Source organism: Triticum urartu, chromosome 2 (assembly GCF_003073215.2).
Source record: "Triticum urartu cultivar G1812 chromosome 2, Tu2.1, whole genome shotgun sequence".
Lineage (NCBI taxonomy): Eukaryota > Viridiplantae > Streptophyta > Magnoliopsida > Poales > Poaceae > Triticum > Triticum urartu.
The window spans coordinates 485,918,429-485,934,177 of NC_053023.1; the positions used below are offsets into that span (position 1 = coordinate 485,918,429).

A 15,749-nucleotide genomic window follows, 5' to 3' on the forward strand; every position below is an offset into this window, starting at 1 on the left:
AAACCTCCAGAAAGAAACCTAGATCAGGAGTTCCGCCGCCAAAAGCCTCCGTAGCCACCGAAAACCAATCTAGACCCGTTCTGGCACGCTGCCGGAGGGGGGATCCCTCTCCGGTGGCCATCTTCATCATCCCAGCGCTCTTCATGATGAGGAGGGAGTAGTTCACCCTCGGGGCTGAGGGTATGTACCAGTAGCTATGTGTTTGATCTCTCTCTCTCTCACTCTCTCTCGTGTTCTTGATTTGGCATGATCTTGATGTATCACGAGCTTTGCTATTATAGTTGGATCTTATGATATTTCTCCCCCTCTACTCTCTTGTAATGGATTGAGTTTTCCCTTTGAAGTTATCTTATCGGATTGAGTCTTTAAGGATTTGAGAACACTTGATGTATGTCTTGCATGTGCTTATCTGTGGTGACAATGGAATATCATGTGATCCACTTGATGTATGTTTTGGTGATCAACTTGCGAGTTCCGTGACCTCGTGAACTTATGCATAGGGGTTGGCACACGTTTTCGTCTTGACTCTCCGGTAGAAACTTTGGGACACTCTTTGAAGTTCTTTGTGTTGGTTGAATAGATGAATCTGAAATTGTGTGATGCATATCATATAATCATACCCACGGATACTTGAGGTGACATTGGAGTAACTAGGTGACATTAGGGTTTTGGTTGATTTGTGTCTTAAGGTGTTATTCTAGTACGAACTCTATGATAGATCGATCAGAAATGATAACTTTGAGGTGGTTTCGTACCCTACCATAATCTCTTCGTTTGTTCTCCGCTATTAGTGAATTTGGAGTGACTCTTTGTTGCATGTTGAGGGATAGTTATATGATCCAATTATGTTATTATTGTTGAGAGAATTTGCACTAGTGAAAGTATGAACCCTAGGCATTGTTTCCTAGCATTGCAATACCATTTACGCTCACTTTTACCACTTGCTACCTTACTGTTTTTTATATTTTCATATTACAAAAACCTATATCTACCATCCATATTGCACTTGTATCACCATCTCTTCGCCGAACTAGTGCACCTAGGCAATTTACCATTGTATTGCGTGTATTGGGGACACAAGAGACTCTTTGCTATTTGGTTGCAGGGTTGTTTGAGAGAGACCATCTTCATCCTACGCCTCCCACGGATTGATAAATCTTAGGTCATCCACTTGAGAGAAATTTTCTACTGTCCTACAAACCTCTGCACTTCAAGGCCCAACAATGTCTACAAGAAGAAGGTTCTGTAGTAGGCATCACTATATGTCTCACTGGACTAAGATTTAAGAGAGAAAAATGAAAATGTGAAAAGAAAGTTTTGCATGGATCTTGATGTAAGATCCGACGGACCTATATAGCATCGACTGCGACCTATAGCAAGCATGATGAATATAAGGACGATGACATTGGATAATAATTGTCTTACATATTTATAAACATAATTAAAAAAAAGCCACATGCGGCAACGCCCGATATACACAAGGGCAAAAGAAGAAGGAAGCCACAGCAGGAACTAATCTCCGCGGCGGGCGGTGACGAGCTCTTTCTTGTCCTCAAGATGCTGGTTCAGAGCATCCACGGATTCCTCCACCAGCCTTCTGCGCTCGATGCGCAGCATGGCATTCTCGTCCATAAGTTTCTCGACGATGATGCCGGTCCTCTTCAACAAGGCAGTGGTTTGCTCCTGCTACTCCGCACTTCCGACGATCTTCGCCCTTAGCAGGTCGCGCTCGGCCCGGAGCTTCGCATTGCTCTCATTTAGTTGTCGGATGATGTCGGTAGACTATTCAAACGAGGCTTGCAGGTCATCATGCAACCTCACCCACCTGGAGATCTGATCCATTTGCCTAAGGACGAGGGCACGCATGCGCCTGTAAGATTCCTCGCCTGCCCGCGAGGCAATTTCCCAGGCCACCGCAGCGTGGGAGGACATCTCTGCTGCATTCGCGGCGCGGTGGGACGTCTCTTCTGCTTCCGCGGCGCGGCCGGACCAGTCGGCTACGTCGACGGTGCGGTGGGTCCTTCGTGCTGCTTCAGCGGCATGGTGGGACCTCTCTGCTGCTACGGCCATGCGGTGGGACATGTTGGCTGCTTTCGCAGCGAGGCGGGACATCTCTCGTCCTCCTGCTTCTAGGCTCGCCTCTTCCTGGTGGCAATCTCTCGACCCAGAACTCGCGCTGGCCATGACGGACGCAAGGGAACGATAATGTATGACTTGTTTGTTTTTGACTTTTTGTGGATGAGGAGTTCAGAAGGAATGTGCAGTCATCTTGGAGTAGTAGTAATACGCTCCTAAGTGAGAAACCGTTTAGGTTTTGATCGGTGTGGACAGGTTTGCAATTTGGAATATGATGGGATGCATGCTTAAAATTTACTGACGGTTATAAGTGCGGCACTATTTCCGTAAGACGTAACGTGGGCACGTACGCCTTCTCGGCCGCGTACGTGGCATTTGCATCATAGGGTGCACCGCAATAGGCAATGTCATCACCATCACGCACGGTTCTTTTAATTAGAACATGTGTGCCCGTCTAGCGCACACACGTTGATCTATCTAATTATTTCAGTTTGTTGTGGCTAATCGCAAACAGTTCATCCATGTGAAGTGTATACCATCAATCGCAGACACTTTGATCTGGCTGACCCGTTTTTGTTCTGTTGCCTAATCGCAAACAGTTAATCCTTCTGAAGCGTATGCCCTCAATCACACACACCTTGATCTGGCTAACTGTTTTTTTTGTTGCCTAATCACAAACAGTTCATCCGAGTGAACCGTATGATGTGTATCACACACGCCTTCATCTGGCTGCCCGTTTCTTTTGTTCCTCCTCATCGCAAACAGATCATTGAACTGAACTGTATGCCCTTCATCGCACACGCAAATAAAACTTGAACCGTGTTTGATGCATCCGTCATCGAAAATGTTTTACATATTTCTGACGGTTTTCATACAGCACCGTTTGTGATTATTGCATCGCACACAGTTTCTTGAACGGTCTCTGATCGTAGTGTCGCGTTAGCAGCATCCTGCAGTAATGTTAGTTTAAAAGATGTAAATGATTTAAGTTTGGAAGGTGAAATAAAAGGGATGGATTTGTTTGGGAGGGAGAAGAGAGAAGAGATAGTGCACATGCCGATATAACATCATGTGTACCAGCTGATGTGATGTGCATGGCGATGGGTGGTGAAGATTTGGTTGTGCGTGTTATGAGTTAGACAAAATCCAGATCCGTTTATTCGAGAGGGCTTTTCCTGATCGAAACGGTATGAAGGCATCACTTCGGAACGACATTCTCGCATAAATTGGATCAACTTCTCCTTGCATTCTTTTAAGAGCTGGCCTTCCGCTGCTCCATAAAAATACACTAGTCAGGAACGGGCAGGGAAATATCAAGTACTTCCATCCTTGGGGTACTCCCTATGCTCCAAGTCTAAAATATTAATTTTAAATGTTTTAAAAATTCAAAAAAAATTGTGAATATTCACATGGAATATGAATACATGCTCTAAAAATTTCAGGTCCAAACTCGAAATGTACATTCAGAAACAAAGAAGACAAATTCAGACGTAAATAGCGTAAAATGTTGCTTTTGTCTTTTTATGACACTATCATGCTAGATTTTACTTTTTTGTTTCTCAATGTGCATTTAGAGTTTTGGCTTGAAATTTTTAGAAGTTGTAGTCACAATCCTTGTAAACATACATATTTTTTTCCAGATTTTTTAAGCATTTAAAATTTATTTATTTTAAGTTGGAGCATGGGAAGCACCTCAAGGATGAAAGTACTTGATATTTTTCTACGGACGGGCTCCGCGAAGCAGGCTTGTAGGAGTTGCAGCGTTCTGTATGGCTTCTTCCATGGAGCCGTGAAGCTGGCTTGTGGAGAACGTGCCCTTATTCACAAAGGCCTTATCAATTTTGGCATTTCAAAACAACATTCTTTAAACTGGTGTCACTTTGCTGAGTCTCAGCGTCTTTATAGAATATTATTAATAGTGGCAATATCTTCAAAGCCATGTGTCATCGCTTAGCTTCTATTTTCACTACCGGATATTTAAGTTGGTATTTGGCGGATATTCAATTCGGTGCCCAGACTCATCTGCGCGGTGAATAATAAATTTTAAAAAAATACTAAAGAATAATAGGTGAAAAATGCGCCAAACTTCAACTTGTTCGGACATCTGATGAGCTCATGACAAAAAATGCAAAATCGATCAAAACAATACATGAACAGTAAACTATTTTAAAGCCCCAAAGTTTGCGTTTGAGAGCTCATCTTGTCTCAACGTAGACGGCATTAAAAAGTATAGATCCCTGTGTTCTACTATTATTTGAAGTAGAAGAAGAAAGAGCCTGAGATGGTCACCCGGGGGTTAATGGTGAAAGCGCTCAAAGAAATAGGTAATGCAATATTCCTGAAATGTCAAAACTTAACTTAATTTCACACCGACTTCACACTGTTCACATCAGGCAAAACGCCGTATTTTAGGGCATATCGTTGTTCTCTAAACTTCCTTGGGTTTCAAGAGTTTTTACCATGCTCATATTTTTCTCAAGGTTTTTAGAAGCTTCCTAATATATGTACATATAGTAACGCTAAACTAAACGCAAGTGTAGAATAGCTTATTCTACAACCATAAAAAACTTGGATAGTAAAAAATTTATTTCAGAATTAATACATTTTATAGTGTTTAAATACATTTGTACATAACGTTATTAGGGATGAAGAATAAGCTATTCTACACTCAAGCTTTGAAAATTCAACCATGTTTGAAAGTTCTCAAGAAAAGAAACAGCAGGCAGAAGATGAAAGTAAAATTTGAAGTTCAAACTCTTGCATTTCAGAGGCAAGAAGAGGAAATTAGTTTTGGACAGATAGCCGCTCGTCAATACACCTGAAGGGGGGGGCGGCTGATAGGCGCCGGTCCGCCGGCGCAAGCGCCCGGCCGGTCGCTCGCCAGCCGCACGATGGGGGCGTGCGCAACCACTCGATGCACTAGTCTCTTTCTTTCCCAGCTCTTTGCATGTGTTGTACATTTTTTTTTGAGGTGAGCATGTGTTGTACATGTGGGTGATTTACGTGTTTCCAGGGCAACCCGTGTTTCCAGCCCGTCGCGTGCGCAACACTCATCCTGTGCATGCGTACGCGTACTCATACAACGCACCGCCGTCCCTTTACTAGTCGTAGATGACGGCCGTCGCCATCTCCACCGACCGCGACACATCTTCCTCGCCGTCAGGCCACGACTTGCAGCCGCGCTCGCCACCGCCGGCCGTAGTGTCGCTCACCGATGGTAGTATCCACAGTCGCCCATTTGAGCACACACACCATTGTTGGTGTAACACTCGTTGTCGCCGGTTCAAGCAAAAGCAGGCGCCCGGTTGCAGAGGAAGCTATCATGTCATGTCGTCAGATGCCATGCACCATGCTAGTTGCAGCATACTGATCTATTGATCCCAGTCACGCCCCATGCCGGTTGCAGCATCTGGGCAGCGCACATCGGTCGTAGCATCCAGGTCGGATTCGGCAGCGCACATTGGTCGTAGCATCCAGGCCGGATGCTCCCAGCTGCAACCGGCTACGGCAGAGTTGCGCTCGGTGCACGGTGAAGTTGCAACCAGTGTGCCAATTGCTACGGAGTCGTTTTTTGCTACAACAGGTGAAAGTTGGGGCTGTGACCGGCGCATGGAGGAGCCACAACCAACACCGAAAAATGTTACGACCGGCGGCCGAGAAAGATACCACCGGTATTGTTTTTTGCTGCAACCAGAGAAAGTATGGGCTGCGACCGGCACACGAAGGTGCTGCAAATAGCACTGAAAAATGTTATGACCGGCGGCCGAGAAAGCTACAACCGGCCTCTAAAAAAGCTTCAAGTGAAGAAGTGGAAGCTAGAAGGCGGCCATGAATGCCTCGTCCACCGTCGCAGCTCATTGCCGCCGCTCTGCGTCGCCGTCATAACTCATCACTATTGCCTCACGCAAAAAGCTTGTTGTAGCATGGCCCGTGCTGGTCCCAGCAAATCAGCTTGCCAGTCGCAGCTTTCCATCTCGCTAGTCCCAACAAATAATCTCCTCTTATCCTCGAAAAAGAAACTTCATAAATTCTCGGCAACAAAAAATCTCGCCACAAAAATTCTCACCGCTCCTAGTAAAATTGGTCAATGGCTCCAGCAAAAAAAAATGCTTGTCATCGCGGGGACGTAGCAAAAATTCTCGCCAATCGTTAGTCATAAAATATAATCTCGCCGGCCATTAATCATAACCAAAATTCTCACCGGTCCCATCACAAATGATCGCCAGCAAAAAAAAAATTACTCGCAATCGTCGGGTTGTAGCAAAACTTCTCGCCGGTCACCGGTCCTATGAAAAATGATTGCCGGTTCCAACAAAAAAGAAGTAACTTGCCATATTGGTGGGACGCAGCACAAAATTTTCACCAATCGCAACAAAAAGTCTCGCCAATCCCAGCAAAAATGATAGCCATTTTGCAGAAAAAAAAGGCTTTTACTACTGGGACGCAGCAAAAATTCTCACCAGTCCAAGCAAAACAATTCGCTCGTTTGTAGCAAAAAAAAAGTGTGCGTCGCTGGTCACCGCGAAACACACTGTCCCAGCAAAACTACTCGTTGTTTGTACTAAAAAAAAATTTGCCGTTGCTGGTCATCGCAAAAGGTTACACCAGTCCCATGAGAACGACTCGTCGGTTGTAACAAAAAATGCCTCATTGGACCCGGTCACAGCAAAAAATCACACCGCTCCATCAAAAAGGACTCGCCGGTCGTAGCTCAATATCAACCCTTTGTAGCTCGGCTGGGCTGTTGATGGCAATTGCATCGGAAAAAAGAAAACAAGTGAACAAGGCGGTTGGGAAAGGCGGCACAGGCCCACCAGCATGTGCGTCCGTGATGCAACAGGAGCCAGTCGATCAATGCGGATCGTACGCTGCGCACGCGACCGGCGCGCGGTTAGGCCGGCCCGCCGGTGTGCAACTTTCAAGTAGTCCTTCCCTCACACAGATCTGCATAACATATCAAGCGGGTGAACAAGAAAATGTCAAACTAGACCACTATCTGATAACTGATGCAGAAACAGACATCCACCACCGATGGATGCTCAATGGCCACTTACTTTAACGTACGAAAACCAACACACTGCAGCATCAACAAGGCGCTTCCACAAACAGGTTAACTGGAAACTAACAACATACAATAACCAACACATTGCAACACAAACAAGCAGCTATAGATCATAGTGTCAATAACCATAAGTTCGAATTTCATGCAGGATATCGAATACATAGTACTTAGATAGCAGCGGTGTCCACACAGAACATAAAATTCATGCAACTTCTGAGCAAAACTCGGCCGGTAAAACATGTCCTCCTAACCTAGGCCTTGATAGCATACTTCCTCATGGGGAAGTACTTCTCGCGCTTCTTCTCCCTCTCCGTCTTCAAAGAGAGCTGCACAATATTATATAAAATGACAGTCAGTAAACCAAAATGATCAAAAGCACTTGCACTAACATGATAGAATCCAGCAGAGCACACAGTGAGTAACACATACCCTCAGATGGAAAAAAATTAAACTATGGTACAAAAAACTGAATCGGACAAAAAATTAATTGTTATTACTGAGAGCACAGATTGATATTCAGTCGTTAAAACATAACATGATAAGAAACTACTTAGGCAGTTAAACACAAGAAGATAAGAAACCACTTGGGCAGTAAAACATAACATGATATTAACAAGACACAAGCAGAAAAGAATACTACAACTCATGATTAAGTTGGTTCAAAAAGACAAGTGCGATACATGATACAAAGTAAACCAGCATCCCAGCTCCCACAATCAATCAGACTGACAAATACAAACTGAATTTCATCAAGCCAACACAAGAACGTTCTCCAACCTAGAGATTCACAGCAATCCTTACAAATGCTAATTCAGCCAGCCAGGTTAGAAGGATTTCATAAACCCAACCCACCAGCGAACGACTGGGCAAGGCATACGAAATACAGTGCCATGTCATCAATCTGTTGCACAGTTGCTCTATGAATACATTCAATACACATAAAAGCCATGTCTTACACAAGAAAATACAACATTTAACAAAATATAGAGATACATAGCATCAATTTTACTAATCTCACCATCTAACGAAAAGAATTTGACAACTAGTACACAATAACAAGCTAGAGCGCTTCCACGTAAAGAACCGCAGCACTAAGTAGATAGACAGGGAGGAACGAAGATCACCTGGTGCTTGGTGAGACGCCTGCGGATGGCGCGGGTCTTCTTGGGGCGGAGGTCGAGCGGGAGACGCTTGTTCTTGTACGCCTCCCTCAGCGCCGCCTTCTGCTTCTGCGAGATAACCGTGAGCACCCTCGCAATTGAGGTGCGCACCACCTTGCTGCGGCGCAACACAAGAACCACCCGTGAGCACGACGGAAACCTAGGCGCGGATTACTCTAGGGGGGGGGGGGGGGGGAAGGAGGTCAGGGAGACACGTACATCTTGGAGAGCTTATTGGGGGCGCCGCCGGTGACCTTGGCGACGCGGAGGAGGGACAGCTCCGCCTTGAGGTCCTTGAGCTGGCCCTGCAGATCCGCCTTGTTCTTCCCCCTCAGCTCGTGCACCTTGATCCGGGCTGCCGCCGTTGGTCACGATAATGTCAGATCCGGAGGGTACAATAGAACCAAATCAATCAGAGACGACGGAGTGTTAGCGTCTTACCCATTGCTGCTGGCGAGCTGGTCTAGCGGCGGCGGCGGCGGCGGGCGGGGGGATGAAAATGAGACGCTGAGGAGAGACGGGGGCGGCTGCGTGCGGGTTATATATATATGGTGCTGCGCAAGATGAAACCCCTGAGACAGAGGAAACCCTAGGATATTATGGACTTTTGGGCCTCTGGGCCTAGAGCCTGGACTCGCGGTACGTGTACTATTGGCCCATGCGCGTCTCCTCCTCAAAAGAAAAACAAAATCGCATTTCGGAGGCCCATAAGCACTTCAGCCGATTCCTATTCGGCACTTAAGGCGCCGGCTATAGGGTTAACTCAACCCGGCAATCCGACCCATGAGCGGCCGCGTTCATGGGCACCCGACCCAAATGGGTAGGGTATGGATCATCATATTCATCCATAGGTAAGCCCAATGGGTAACCCGATTAGTCATGAGTAAGGTATGTGCATGATGTTCTGTCCATGGGTCACCCGATTAATATTAGTGATTAAAATATAATTTTACTTTATATTTTGTGTGGACGTTTTGATGAAGATACTTGGTAATTGATTTCTTTAGAACAACCCAAGGCTGCCGGTAGCGATGCATGTATCTTTGCTCTATTTTTATTTCTTTTCGGTCGCTCCTAGTAAGGTCCTTAAATGCTAATAAGCAGTTAAGCAGCAGCCCAACATTACTGTTGAGCAGCCTCAAGCCCTCTAACAGAATAACATTTCGCTTTGCATGCATGATAGCACACGGAAATGAGAATGGCATTCTAAAAAATGGGAAATGAGAATGGCAATGAGACAATGACGCGCTGGTGAGAGGCGCAGCTTCGCCTATATAAGAGACTCAAGACTAGTCCAGATAAGGCAGCCGCTATTGCATCGATTGGAAGTGGCTACCGCGATGTTGCGCCTAATAGCTAGTGCTGCTAAAAAGAACAGCAAGCTTGGTAGGACACATGACGCACTATTTTAAAAGTATAAAAAAATATTAACTTTAAACCCAATGGGTGCCCTAATGGGTTGGGTTCGGGCATGAGTCTGACTCAAGACCCATGGATAGGGTCGTGGGTCTGCTCCTATGACCATTAACTGTTCAGGCATGGGTTTGGTAGAGCTTGACCAGGTCAAACCTGATCCGACTGCCGGCTTGAGGGTTAATCGGGACAACTAATTAACAGTTATCCCTTGGGAGGCTTCCACACGTGTCACTATTTAGGCTTGAGAGTGTGTCAGCTGATTTGTCCAACCGTTATCACGTGTGTTGGGCGCTTTTTTTGGATTTTGGTTTATTTTATTTTATTGCATGTGTTTTCAGGTTGTAGATGTGTAATTTTTCAGATTTTTTTTGCTCGTTTTAAAGAAAAACATATTGTTTTTTCTTTGGAAGGCGGTGATTTTTTCGCAAGAAGCACTATTTTACTTCTGGAAAAGGGGAAAACGCAACATGTGCTTCCATGAGATGCATAACTTTGCTTTCAAAGTAAGTTGTGTTTCAGAAAAAGGGAAAAAAGCACAGCATGTGCTTTCACAAGAAGCACAATTGTGCTTCTTCAAAAAAGAAAAAGCACAACTTGTACTCCCATGAGAAGCACAACTCGTGCTTTCCAAAAAGGGAAAAGCACAATTATGTTTCCAAAAATGAAAAAAAAACACAACTATGCTTCTAGGTTCCTTTTTCGCTTGTTTGGGGGGGGGGGGTTGAAAAAAAATCTTCTTACTTTTTTCATTTTTAGGGTTTTTGGCTTTTCCATGAAAAAATTTGTCAAAACCTATTAACATGAGATTTAGTTTCGAATATCTTGATATGTGAAATTTGACGGTAAAAATGGTTCATGATTTACAGGCACGGTTCAAGAGGTTAACGTTTTGAAAAAAATGAAGTGCCACACATGGAGTGTGGCCACTAATTAGTACCAAAGAAAGGTGAAAAATGACATTTACAAAGGGTAACATGTAACTGGTCATCTCGAGGTTAACCATACGCAGCGCACACCCCTTCGATTAGAACCGCCGGCCCACGTAAGGCAGGTAGCATGAAGTTCGTCCTAGTTTTCGGGAAGCTTCTGGGATCTTGGAAGCTTCCCAGCCCGGTTTTGGGAAGCTTCTCGAAGATTCTGGTTTGTTTTTCTTTTTACTTTTTTAATTGAGTTTTGTTCAATTTTAATTTTTGTTTTTGTTTTTTTCCTTTTTATTTTTTCCTTTTTATTTTTTCAAATGTGAGAACTATTTAAAATTCAAATATTTTTTCAAACTCGTGAATTTTCTTAGAACTTTTCCCAACTTTGTGATTTAAAAAAACATGAAGTTTTTTAAAATGCGCGAACTTTTTTAGTGTTTTTTTCAAATTTATGAACTTTTTCTTAAATTTCCGAACCTTTTAAAAGATTGAACTTTTTCAGATTCATGTTTTTATTCAAAAGTCAACATTCAACCAGTTGACCAAGCGAGGGGATGACCCACGACTAAGCTAGCAACATCGAGCAACTGCAACAATCGCTACCTTAATGGGTCACGGCCTGCTAGCATCACGAGTGAAGGCGAGCAAACCGTTCAGGCCCTTAAGGTGCGGGTGTACGACTGCAACTATCACTATCTTAACGGCCCGCGGCCTGCTAGCATCGCGCGTGAGCGCTAGCATATCGTTCGGGGCTTAAGGAGCTAAACCTGACCTCTCTAATTTTAGAGCATCTACAACCAGACTCCTCAAATGTCCCAATATGTCCGGGCGGGCGTTTCAGTCAATGACCGATCAAGAAATCGCGATCCAGTCGCACCCCTCATACTGGATCTATACGTCAGGGTTGACCGGCACCCCTCATAAGCCCATATCTGGGCGGATATGGGAAGTCCCGGACGCGTCGGGTTGTGTCCGCCATGTCCGATCCGTCCAGCACTGGCTCACCCGGGCCCCACAAATATCCCACCCTATCCACATCTAGACGAACCCTAGCCACTTGCCACTCCACTTCGAGTTTGCGCCACTCCGTCTGAAGGAAATATGCCCTAGAGGCAATAATAAAGTTGTTATTTATATTTCCTTATATCATGATAAATGTTTATTATTCATGCTAGAATTGTATTAAACCGGAAACTTAGTACATGTGTGAATACATAGACAAACAGAGTGTTACTAGTTTGCCTCTACTTGACTAGCTCGTTGAATCAATGATGGTTATGTTTCCTAACCATAAACATGAGTTGTCATTTGATTAACGGGATCACATCATTAGAGAATGATGTGTTTGACTTGACCCACCCATTAGCTTAGCACGATGATCGTTTAGTTTGTTGCTATTGCTTTCTCCATAACCTATACACGTTCCTATGACTATGAGATCATGCAACTCCCGAATACCGGAGGAACATTTTGTGTGCTATCAAACGTCACAACGTAACTGGGTGATTATAAATGTGTTCTACAGGTGTCTCCAATGGTGTTTGTTGAGTTGGCATAAATCGATATTAGGATTTGTCACTCCGAGTATCAGAGAGGTATCTCTGGGCCCTCTCAGTAATGCACATCACTATAAAGCCTTGCAAGCATTATGACTAATGAGTTAGTTGTGGGATGATGCATTACGGAACGAGTAAAGAGACTTGCCGGTAACGAGATTGAACTAGGTATTGAGATACCGATGATCGAATCTCGGGAAAGTAACATACCGATGACAAAGAGAACAACGTATATCGTTGTGCGGTTTGACCGATAAAGATCTTCGTAGAATATGTGGGAGCCAATATGAACATCCAGGTTCCGCTATTGGTATTGACCGGAGACATGTCTACATAGTTCTCGAACCCGTAGGGTCCGCACGCTGTGACGATTTGTATTATGAGTTATGTGATTTGATGACCGAAGTTTGTTTGGAGTCCCGGATGAGATCGGGGACATGACAAGGAGTCTCAAGATGGTCGAGATGTAAAGATCGATATATTGGAAGGCTATATTCGAACATCGGAAAGGTTCCGATTGATTCGGGTATTTTTTAGAGTACCGGAGAGTTACGGGAATTCGTATTGGGCCTTAATGGGCCATACAGGAAAGGAGAGAAATGCCTCAAGGGTGGCCGTGCCCCTTCCCCATGGACTGGTCCGAATTGGACTAGGGAAAGGGGCGCCCCCTTCCTTCCTTCTCCTTCTCCCTTCCCTTTTTCCTATTCCATGTGGGAGGTGGAATCCTACTAGGACTAAGGAATCCTAGTAGGACTCCACACTTTGGGCGCGCCCTATGAGGGCCGGCCTCCTCCTCCCTTCATCCTTTATATGCGTGGCCAAGGGGCACCCCATAGACACACAAGTTGATCATTGATCTCTTAGCCGTGTGCGGTGCCCCCCTCCACCATAATCCACCTCGGTCTTATCGTAGCGGTGCTTAGGCGAAGCCCTGTTCCGGTAGCATCATCATCACTGTCATCACACCGTCGTGCTGATGAAGCTCTCCCTCGACACTCTGCTGGATCGTGAGTTCGTGGGACGTCACCGAGCCGAACGTGTGCAGATCGCGGAGGTGTTGTACCTTCGGTGCTAGGATCGGTCAATTGTGAACACGTATGACTACATCAACCACGTTGTCATAACGCTTTCGCTTACGGTCTACGAGGGTACGTGGACAACACTCTTCCCTCTCGTTACTATGCATCACCATGATCTCGCGTGTGCGTAGGATTTTTTTGAAATTACTACGTTCCCCAACAGTGGCATCCGAGCCAGATCTATGCGTCGATGTTATATGCACGAGTAGAACACAAAGGAGTTGTGGGTGTGGGTATATACATATTGATTGCCGTCACTAGTTGATTCTTGATTCAACGGTATTGTTGGATGAAGCGGCTCAGACTGACATTACGCGCACGCTTACGTGAGACTGGTTCTACCGACGTGCTTCGCACTTATGTGGCTAGTGGGTGTCTGTTTCTCCAACTTTAGTTGAATCGGATTCAATGAACAGGGTTCTTTCTGAAGATCAAAAAGCAATCACTATACCGCGTTGTGGTTTTTTATGCGTAGGTAAGAACGGTTTTTGCTCAGCCCATAGCAGCCACGTAAAACTTGCAACAACAAAGTAGAGGATATCTAACTTGTTTTTGCAGGGCTTGTTGTGATGTGATATGGCCAAGACGTGATGAGATATAAGTTGTTGTATGAGACGATCATCTTTTTTGTTGAAGTTATCGGCAACTAGCAGAAGCCTTATGGTTGTCTCTTTATTGCATAAGATGCAAGCGCCAAATAATTGCTTTACTTTATCGCTATGCGATAGCAATAGTTGCAAGAGCAATAGTTGGCGAGATGACCATGTAATGACACGTTGATAGAGATCAAGATGCTGGAGATCATGGTGTCATGCCGGTGATGATAGAGATCATGACAGTGCATTGGAGATGGAGATCAAAGGCGCAAGATGATCATGGCCATATCATGTCACATATTTTGATTGAATGTGATGTTTATCCTTTACGCATCTTATTTTGCTTAGTTCGGCGGTAGCATTATAAGATGATCTCTCACTAAATTTCAAGGTATAAGTGTTCTCCCTGAGTATGCACCGTTGCAAAAGTTCGTCGTGCCGAGACACCACGTGATGATCGGGTGTGATAAGCTCTACATTCACATACAACGGGTGCAAGCTAGTTTTGCACACGCGAAATACTCGGGTTAAACTTGACGAGCCTAGCATATGCAGATATGGCCTCAGAACACTAGAGACCGAAAGGTCGAGCGTGAATCGTATAGTAGATATGATCAACACAATGATGTTCACCATTGAAAACTACTCCATCTCACGTGATGATCGGACATGGTTTAGTTGATTTGGATCACGTAATCATTTAGATGACTAGAGGGATGTCTATATAAGTGGGAGTTCTTAAGTAATATGATTAATTTAACTTTAATTTATCATGAATTTAGTCCTGATAGTATTTGCATAACTATGTTGTAGATCAATAGCTCGCGATGTAGCTCCCCGTTTTTTATATGTTCCTAGAGAAAAACTATGTTGAAAGATGATAGTAGCAATGATGTGGACTAGGTCCGTGATTTGAGGATTATCCTCATTGCTGCACAGAAGAATTATGTCCTTGATGCACCGCTAGGTGACAGACCTATTGCAGGAGCAGATGCAGACGTTATGAACATTCGACAAGCTCGGTATGATGACTACTTGATAGTTTAGTGCACCGTGCTTTATGGCTTAGAACCGGGACTTCAAAAATGTTTTGAACGCCACGGAGCATATAAGATGTTCCAAGAGTTGAAATTGGTATCTCATACTCATGCCCGTGTCAAGAGGTATGAGAGCTCTGACAGTACTTTGCCTACAAGATGGAGGAGAATAGCTCAATGAGTGAGCATGTGCTCAGAATGTCTGAGTACTACAATCACTTGAATCAAATGGGAGTTAATCTTCCTGATAAGATAGTGATTGACAGAGTTCTCTAGTCACTATCACCAAGTTACTAGAACTTCGTGATGAACTATAATATGCAAGGGATAATGGAAACGATTCCCGAAGCTCTTCGCGATGCTGAAATCGGCGAAGGTAGAAATCAAGAAAAAGCATCAAGTGTTGATGGTTGAAAAGACCACTAGTTTCAAGTAAAAGGGCAAGGGAAAGAAAGGGAACTTCAAGAAGAATGGCAAGCAAGTTTCCACTCCCATGAAGAAGCCCAAAGCTAGACCAAAGCCTAAAACTGAGTGCTTCTACTGCAAAGTAAATGGTCACTGGAAGTGGAACTGCCCTAGATACTTGGCGGATAAGAAGGATGACAAAGTGAACAAAGGTATATTTGATATACATGTTATTGATGTGTACTTTACTAGTGTTTATAGCAAACCCCTTGGTATTTTATACTAGTTTAGTTGCTAAGAGTAGTAACTCAAAACGGGAGTTGCAAAATAAATAAAGACTAGTTGAGGACGAGGTGACGATGTGTGTTGGAAATGATTCCAAGGTTGACAAGATCACCATTGCACACCCCTTTACCTTTGGGATTGGTGTTGAACCTAAAAT

General features: G+C 44.4%; 1 protein-coding gene across 1 annotated transcript; it reads right to left on the minus strand.

The window, feature by feature from the left end:
- Positions 1-7,242: 7,242 nt before the first annotated feature.
- Positions 7,243-8,881, minus strand: LOC125538088 (60S ribosomal protein L35-2). The gene is made up of 4 exons (XM_048701390.1): positions 8,740-8,881; positions 8,518-8,653; positions 8,263-8,416; positions 7,243-7,464 (listed from the first exon to the last, which is right to left on the minus strand). The coding sequence occupies exons 1-4, from the start codon at positions 8,741-8,743 to the stop codon at positions 7,390-7,392; spliced, it is 369 nt and encodes a 122-aa protein (XP_048557347.1). The 5' UTR covers positions 8,744-8,881; the 3' UTR covers positions 7,243-7,389.
- Between the last annotated feature and the right edge of the window lie 6,868 nt (positions 8,882-15,749).